This window comes from Poecilia reticulata, chromosome 21 (genome assembly GCF_904066995.2).
Source record: "Poecilia reticulata chromosome 21, P_reticulata-male-v2, whole genome shotgun sequence".
Classification (NCBI taxonomy): domain Eukaryota; kingdom Metazoa; phylum Chordata; class Actinopteri; order Cyprinodontiformes; family Poeciliidae; genus Poecilia; species Poecilia reticulata.
Genome location: NC_088850.1, coordinates 20,918,225 through 20,926,642, shown reverse-complemented (window position 1 = coordinate 20,926,642; position 8,418 = coordinate 20,918,225). Strand labels below are relative to the sequence as shown.

Genomic DNA, 8,418 nt, shown 5'->3' with positions numbered 1-8,418 from the left:
AAAACAATAATTTGCTAAAATAAATTATTTATTGGTAGGTCATTATTAAATTGTGTCACGTTGGGACTTCCATAGAGGGCCAGGTGTCAGACGCAGACCACTCCACTGCAACGGTATATCTCCATAACTTCAGTGTAATATAGTCTCTTAAAGGAACAGCACAGTCAGTCACGGAGAAAATCGTGTTCTCGCTGCACCACCACCACCAGCAGCAGCAGTAGACACACAACCCGCAGTTTCCATTCACAATATTGACAACCCGCACCACAACCAGTCCAACTCCTCTCAGCCCCCTCCGTACAGCAGATGCTGTGACGGAGGCGCCATGATGATGATGATGATGAGCTGGGATTTTGCCTGCAGCAGCCGCCAGAAATCGTGCAACACGGGGAGATGAGCTGATAGAGGAAAAGACGTCTGTGGAGGCACACAGAAAATAATCATGGCGGATACCAACGACAAGAAGAACCGGTTTTAGGGCCTAAATAAAGTTTTATTTGGGGGCTTTCTCACCAAACGCCTGAGCAAAAATCCAATTTGCAGCATCAGTGTTCAATTTTCTATGCATTATAGCTAGACCATTATTAAAATTGCGAACATGTTTTTTTAGTGCCTACACACACACACGCACACACACACACACACACACACACAACAGATTGAACTGTTATTTGCTTAAATTACCAATCTATACTATATAGTCAACCAGTAAAGCATTCCAATGATAAGGAAGTCGCATTGGCTTTCCATTTTGAAAATTGATTTTGATGTGATTCCCAGAATGGGTTAACTGATAACTGAAAGTGGCATAAAGCTGGGCTTCCCCTCTTGCTAACCAAGAGTTACAATTACATTTGTATGAACAAGCTAAAAATGCATTTGGGTGCCAAAATTACTTTTTGACAGTATTTCTCATGGACACATGTGCAAGGTTCTCTGCTGTTACTCCATTGAGTCAGACAGAGAACAAGCACAAGGGGAAGAGTGCAGCAGAGTATGTCTAAAGACCTTAAAGTGCTTAACATATGATATTTCTAGTGTATTTTAGACTAGCCAAATACTGTGCATTCAAACTTTGGTACAATTTCTATACAAATATATACACATATAAATAATCCCAGAAAAAAACTGGGATTAAAAATAAAAGTAAGCCAGTCTGATGAGCATTGGTTTCAAACGAACTGAGATTTTGCTTCCTTCAAAGAATCTCAATTGCCATTCTTTCTAGTCTTTAGATTCTTGATGTCAATTTTATGAAAAAAAGCTGTTTACAATATTGATAAATAAATGTTCATAAATCATAACTGTTGACAATTTATGCTCCTCATAGAGCAAGACAGCAAAAAGCAAATAACATTTAAGAAAACTAAATAAGTAGCAAAAGACGGTAACACTTTATTTGAAGGGTGTGCATAAGACTGACATGACTGTCAAAAAACATGACATAACACCTGTCATGAACATAAAGTCTTTATGACAGTTGTCATGAAGTGTCATTCGGTAAATAATGAGACTTTTAATGAAAAGTTGCATTAAAAGTCCATTAAAAGTGTCAACGTTGCATGATTTTGTAAATTATAATAATTTAATGCAAAGTTGGCATTTTTAATGGACTTTCAATGCAACTTTTAGAGCAACTTTGCATTAAAAGTGTCATTATTTACCGAATGACACGTCATGACAACTGTCATAAACATTCATAAAGACTTCTTTATGTTCATGACAGATGTTATGTCATGTTTTTGACAGTGTCATGTCAGTCTTATGCACACCCCTTCAAATAAAGTGTTACCCAAAAGACTTAAGTAATGTAAGTAACATAAGAAAACAGGAGGAATCCAGGAACTGACTTTAAAAAAAAAGAAAGAAAATTATTTTGTAGTCCTTAAGATTTTAAGGGTGTTTTTTTACCTTCATTTTTGCCTCTCTCAAAACAATATACCAGCCTCCTGTTGCTGTCTTGTAAACACCAATGTGAATGCAAAAATATTCAAATTAGATTGTGTCGTTTAGTGATTTCTGACGTGTTGAAGGCTAGCTACTAGTTGGTTTTCCCATAATCCACCTCGGCGTTGCAGAAGGAGCGGTCCGCTCGGCTGTCTTCTCCTGTCTACAGTCTCTGACAGACTGACTGTGCAAAGACGACAAGAAGCGACCGACACAGACCGGCGGGGGAGGCAGGCGGCGCAAAGGAAAGGAAAAGACGGGAGGGGGGAACATTCAGGCAGTGTCCCGTATTTGGAATAACCAGGACCAGAATACAGTTAGTCTTTTTTGTTTAGTTTTTTTTTTAGTTTTTTTTTTTATTTCTTTTTGACGTGAAACGAGTTTCTTTGTAACCTTCAACAGAAGAGCCGCATTTTTTTTTTACCGACTGGACTGGAAACTCCCAAAGTAACAGCAGACAAACTAAGGAGACGTTTGGTTTCTGGACGAAGAATGGGATTTAAAGAACATATCTGCCAGCAGTGAGTTTGAGGCAAACGAGAGGAACGTATCCCAGCAAGAAAGAAGGAAGAACTATCGTAGAAATATTGGAAGTGTGTGCTTACTGCGTGTCCTTTGGTGAGGGGGTGGGGGGGAAGCAGCGGGGGAAAGATGGCATTTAGAAGGGAAGAAAAGTAGCGTTAGCGTCAGTTCTCTGGCTAGCTCCGGAGCTAAGCTAGCAGCGGGCTGCTCACTAAGCCTGTGTCGCCCTTTCATTCCTGGAGCAGAAGAGGGGCGCTGGGGCTCTCTGTAGCACTGCGGCTCTGCCGTTGCGTTTTAGGGCTCGCTGGAAGAATGGAGAATCACAAATATCTGCCTCGGCACCAGCTCAGGGAAGACTGTTAATTTTTTCTTTTTAAAAAGGGGGCACCAACTTGATTATATACTGTTTCCCCCAACACCCAGAGGAGAAGAGCGGAGAGAGCTGCAGGAATCCACCGGCCTGGGGCAGCCTGGGACTAGCCTGCTTGTTTTCTTATGCACCCGGAGGGGAGTAGGTACAGGGGGGGTTAAAAAAATGGGTGAATCGTTCACATATCACCCACCTTATGGATACTGGATCTGTACGGGGAGATCATGAAAGGGTCGGTTTTGCGAACGGAACGAGCTACATTGTGTCCACAACACAAAGTTTGAATATTTTCAAGACATCCTCAAGGTGAGAGAACTTCTCTCCAGGCCCTTCTGCGCCAACTAACAGGGCCAGAAGGTGGGGTTTTCAACCCCCCCCCCCCCCCCCCACCTCATTTTATTGCTATTATCAGTATTATCGTTTTTATTATTACTATTTTTGATTGCCTTCAGAAGCTAACAGGCCTGAATAAACATGTCGGGAGAGGTGCGTTTGAAGAAGCTGGAGAAGCTGCTCCTGGATGGCCCAGCTCAGTCTAATGGCCAGTGTGTGAGTGTGGAAACCCTGCTGGATATACTGGTGTGTCTGTACGACGAGTGCAACAACTCCCCCATCAGAAGGGAGAAAAATATCCTGGAGTTTTTGGATTGGGGTGAGTTATCTTTTCTTATCTTCTAGTAGTTATTTATTTATTTTTTTTATTTAAATAATTTTTTTGGACTTATCGTTTGGCCTGTTTCGTGCACACAGCTTCCCTGACTCTTTGGGAAATATAATAACAATGTTGGTGGTGCAGTGGCCCTCCCTTCACCATCACATTCCTTTTATAGTAGTAGTATGGGATCGCTCGGCTTTCTCTTTCTTCTCCTTGCTGCAATGCCTCCTTGTGTAATGCAAAGTTTTATATGGGTTTGGCAAGTTGTAATGCATGGCAAGCTTCAGTTTAAATCCCTTTAAACTGAAGTAAAGTAAAGAAAAGCTTGTAAAGTTTTTTTTTGTTTTTGTTAATGCAAATCCAGAAATGATTTCCTTTGGGAGGGTCTAACCTGCACAGATCCTTAAGCTATATTTGATTTTTGATCAATTCAGATAAAGAAAATACTTTATTTATCCCAAAGGGAAATTAAAAGTTATTGTTTAAGTACCTTCAGAATAATTTTTGGATGGAAATTCTGATGACAAGAAGGATCTCCAGTAGCAGTCAGTCTTGCAACAAATCCGAAGAGGCTTCTGACTGAAGACTGTTGCTATATGACAGTCTCATAGGTATTTATTTAAGCTTTTTAAATACTAACCAGCTGCTCCTAGTTGCAAAACAAAACACCTTGTTGCCACGGTTCTAAAAATAAAAAAGTAAGCGTAAAAGTCCTTATAGCTGCATACCACACTATTATTCAAAAACTGAGCCAGCATAGAAAGAGCTACTCCCACATGCTGACCAGTGCAATACCAGCAAAGAAAGAAAAAGTGCATCAGAAGTATGTAGTGGGTTGATTGTGTTTATTGATGTAAAATGATGGGAAATCTTAGTTTTTATGTCTTGAAATGGGGAAAAAAAAATACTGTCCAGATCAGTTTGTTATCTGTACTTTGTGTTTTCTGTTGCAAACAAACTATATAACCAGAGGCAAATTATTTTGCTGTGTATTTTTTTTGTTGAAAATACTGGACATTAATAACGATAAAATCCCCAAATTTCACATAGAATGTTCCGTAGTTCTATTTTATTTTCTAAAGAACTTCTATTGTAATAAACAGTCCAGTTACTGCTGGTATAAAGGTATTCCACTCCTTAAAATATTTGTAATTAGACACTAGAGAAAGATGCTTCCCTTCCAACCTGTTGTTGTGCACTGCCAGTCAGCTGGCTGAAATAAGGCGGCTACTCTTTCCCCTCTCTCAGCTCAGTCTTATTATGTATTTTCCTTTAAAATCACTGTGGACGCCCCTTGAAACAGTTGTATTTTTACTCAAGGTGTCAAACAATGAGAATCTCAAGCTGCCCCATTGATGATTCCTTGTGAGTAGACCAGGACTAGATTACACAAAGTTACTTTCAATAATCGGTTTTCAAAGCAGATACAAAAAATGTCTTTCCATGTTATGTTTTTTTTCCGTATGGGTGAGGTGAACCCAGTCCATATCAGCACACACTTAATCAGATTTTGTAACCGTCTCGCTCTGTAGTCGAATCGAACTTGGGCAAGAAGTAAAACACAGGAGGCAGAAGGGCCACGCACGCACACAAAGCAATCCTTTTTGCCTTGCCAGAAGCACTTTGTGTGTGTGTGTGTGTGTGTGTGTGTGTGTGAGTGAGTGACATTGGGGTTTGGTTTGTGCATGAAGCAGGAATGTGAACAACTCACCTTTTTTTTTTTTTTTATCTAGCGCAGAGGCCCAGCTCACTGCCGGAGCATGCCTGGCTGCCTTGTTCGCCCCTCTCTCTCTCATTCTCTCTCTTTTTTTAAGCTAAAAAAAAAAAGTGCAGCAGTGCAGGAGCAGATTGTTCCCTTCACAGGCAGAAACATGAATCAAGACAGATTAATAATACAGGAGGCATTAAGAAATGCGTGCATAATGGAAAGCGACGGGTTGCTTTGGCGGATGTCGTCTCAAGGACTGCATTGCAGGAATGGTTTTGGGCCAAGGGGTTAAACGGGTAGCAACAGGCTCTGACAAAGACGCACAGGGAGGCAGTAAAGTTCAGTCAAACGGTGGGAGAATTTGGTTGAGTCTTTACTACCTGGTCTCCCCACTTCCCCCTGGCGCAGGCAAGTGCAAGTTCTGTCGCAGGTCCTTGTCTTTGTGACGCTCGGCTTTGGCCGCCAGTCGCCGCTTCTCAGCTGATTGGCAGCATCTAGCCGGAGCCTTGCAACAATGCCAGAGGTGCCGCTGACCTTTTTAAGATGCGGTGCCAACTCAGTGACTTAATCCTGACGTTTTCCTGTGTTGACACCAGAAACTCTTGACTGGTCTCAGCCACTCGGATGCGTCCGAGCCTCCATACCCGCCCTCAGGTCCCATGTTGCTCTTCAGGGACAACTAATGAGTCTCCAGGAACTGTACAATAATGAGATTATATGTAATGAAGCTTCAAGGCTTATTTGTGTTTATATTTCAACAAACCTAAGTGATTGTTCATATCAGGTAACTTCAAGAGATTTTATATCACATTGGAGGAAGGCCACACAGACTGGAGGCAGCAGCTGGTTCTGTGTAGGTTGGAGGGTAATCTTTAACTGACTTTAGTCTTTACTAAACATAATAAGACGATTGATTTCTGTTTCCTTTTTTTTTTGTATTTTATGATCAGAAAGAAAATATCATTGTGCAGGTTAGCTAAAGTCTGTTGACTTTACCCATGATTTTTTACAAAATGGACTCAAATGTTTTTAGCCACTGCTTAAATCCAGATTTACCGCATCTGGTTTCTTCTGGTGCAGAATTATGACGCATGTCTGGCGTCATTGACGTGAAAGTCGGATTAAACGCGACGTGACTGTTCAGACTGCATACGCTTTAAAAACAATTGGATTCATATCTGACTTTGTACTTTTTTGGTAGGGTGGGGGGTTAAAAAATTGGATTTGGGCTGTGAAAAAAATCAAATATAGATCAGATATTTGCAGTTTTTTTTTTTACTACAGTTTCTTCCACTTCTGTAAAAACAGTAGTATTTTTCTTTTCAAGCACAAATCCATACCATCTGGGAATGACAATACACCCTCATGTTGGTTGGTGAAACAAATAAGTAAAGTTGGACAACATTAAAATGAAAAACTAATGACATGCTGACTTTTCAAACCTGGACTTTTTTTCTGCCACGGACTGGGCCCAAATCTGATTCTTCTTTGTCTTTTGTTGATGTGGTTGCTTCCTTTTGGACAAAATATGACGCGCTGGATGTTGGGGGTGGGGCGGTTCTTCCCCTTATGACCAAGTGTGATAGTGAGCGCAGTTTGGGGATGAGCTTCCCCTACATGAAAGTATGATGGAGGATATTTTCTCTGCCACAAAGTATGAGGCACTGGGTGGGGCTAGAGGTGCTTCCTCTTTAGCAAAATGTGATGAGGCCCCCACAAAAATAGCCCAGTAGATTGCATATGCTACTGGGAAATTTTATTCATGACAAAACTGAAATATAAGTTAGTTTATGTGTGGCTCGGTAATAAAAGTCTCAAGGACCAGTACCAGTGGCCGATGGTTTCTGCTGATTCAGAGTTCCAGTTTTCATGAAAACATGACAAAAATCACATCTTACCTTTTCCGCTGAGATCCCAACACTGTGTCCCATCTAGTTAGCTAACCTTTCCGTCCCACCCTTAGAGCATACATTATCTGCTTACTTTGGCTGAATCAGCAGTTAAGTACAAAGATTGGAAGAGGGGCTTTAACAATAATCGAGGAAGCGTTCCATCATTTGCAAAAGGAAACCGTAACCCACTCTGACAGAATCCTAGCGCTGCGATAAGACTCCACAAAACAACAGACCGCACCTTAGTGTCATAGCCGGCACCAAAATTGGGATAGAATTAGGGTCAAGTCCTGTCTTGTCCTTTTAAAGAAAAAAAAAAGCGTTTGAAAGTGTCACCACTCCCATCTTTTCTTTTGTTCTTTGGAAGAACATCCAGCCACAGGGTCAAAGGGAAAAAATGCACACCTGTTACATGTGTAACACACTGAGGGGCTGCAGTCTGAGCCAGGAAGGGAAGGCAATGAGCAACACCGTCTGTCTGGTTGTACTTTACTAACACAAGCCCACTTGTAGCGATTTGGAAGCAGATTGGAGCAGACATACAGTATAAAAGCACACCATCTTCTTCCGGGGAGGCAAACGTTTGTCCCGGGTTTCTAGTTTTGCATCGACCTGAAACGGAGACCCCTGCCTGACCCGTAATCATGCAGGAAAGTATGCATGATTATCCCGACTCCTCACTGCTACCCCCTGTTCTCCTGCATCAACCAGTTTCAACTGCAGCTCTTGTATCTGATCCATCTCTTTAACCTTTCTCTCTGTTAGTTTGGCTGCTTTGGCAAATTCTGCGTAGAAATAATAGAATCTGAAACGTTTCTTTACTCAGAGACAAATAATCTGCTCATTTTTCCTGAAATCAAGCCGATAAATAACGACGCTTTCACTTTCATATTGATTCATTTCCTAACATGGGTTACTTTTTGAAAAGTTGCACAATGTCAGCCCAGGGAATTGATACTATTGCATGTAGAGCTGAATATAGTGTTAAGTTATGCACCAGAAATGCTATTTTCTGTCAAATCCTACACTGCTTCCTGTGTTTCGGGGCAGCTGGATGAAAAGGGGCACCGGTGCCAAGCCACCAGCGACCCAACCCGGGGGAGTTCGCCTGACCTTTTCTCCCAGTCCGTATTCAGCGTTGGCCCACAGTGGCCAGCTGTTGAGCTGCAGCTGATGTGTGCTCCACCCTGAGAGGCTTTCATTGGCAGCACGCCTCACACACAACACACACTGACACACACATTATTGTGGTTTTGCCTTACTAGGCTATCTCATGGAGCACAGACCGGAGTACCTCCCTGTTGTTCCCATTACTAAACAGACC

The 8,418-nt window shown here is 41.7% G+C and overlaps 1 protein-coding gene across 8 annotated transcripts in view; it reads left to right on the top strand.

The window, feature by feature from the left end:
• Positions 1-2,134: 2,134 nt before the first annotated feature.
• Positions 2,135-8,418, top strand: part of cdc42bpab (CDC42 binding protein kinase alpha (DMPK-like) b) — an 85,478-nt gene continuing 79,194 nt past the window's right edge. For 4 of the 8 annotated variants that reach the window (XM_081602606.1, XM_081602603.1, XM_081602601.1 and 1 more), the window contains exons 1-2: positions 2,136-3,145; positions 3,292-3,491. In XM_081602606.1, coding sequence (XP_081458732.1) covers positions 3,314-3,491 — 178 coding nt within the window. In that variant the 5' untranslated portion in view covers positions 2,136-3,145; positions 3,292-3,313. Of the gene's footprint in view, positions 3,146-3,291; positions 3,492-8,418 lie in introns of all 8 variants that reach the window. The other 4 variants (XM_081602607.1, XM_081602605.1, XM_081602604.1 and 1 more) reach the window with 2 other exon arrangements.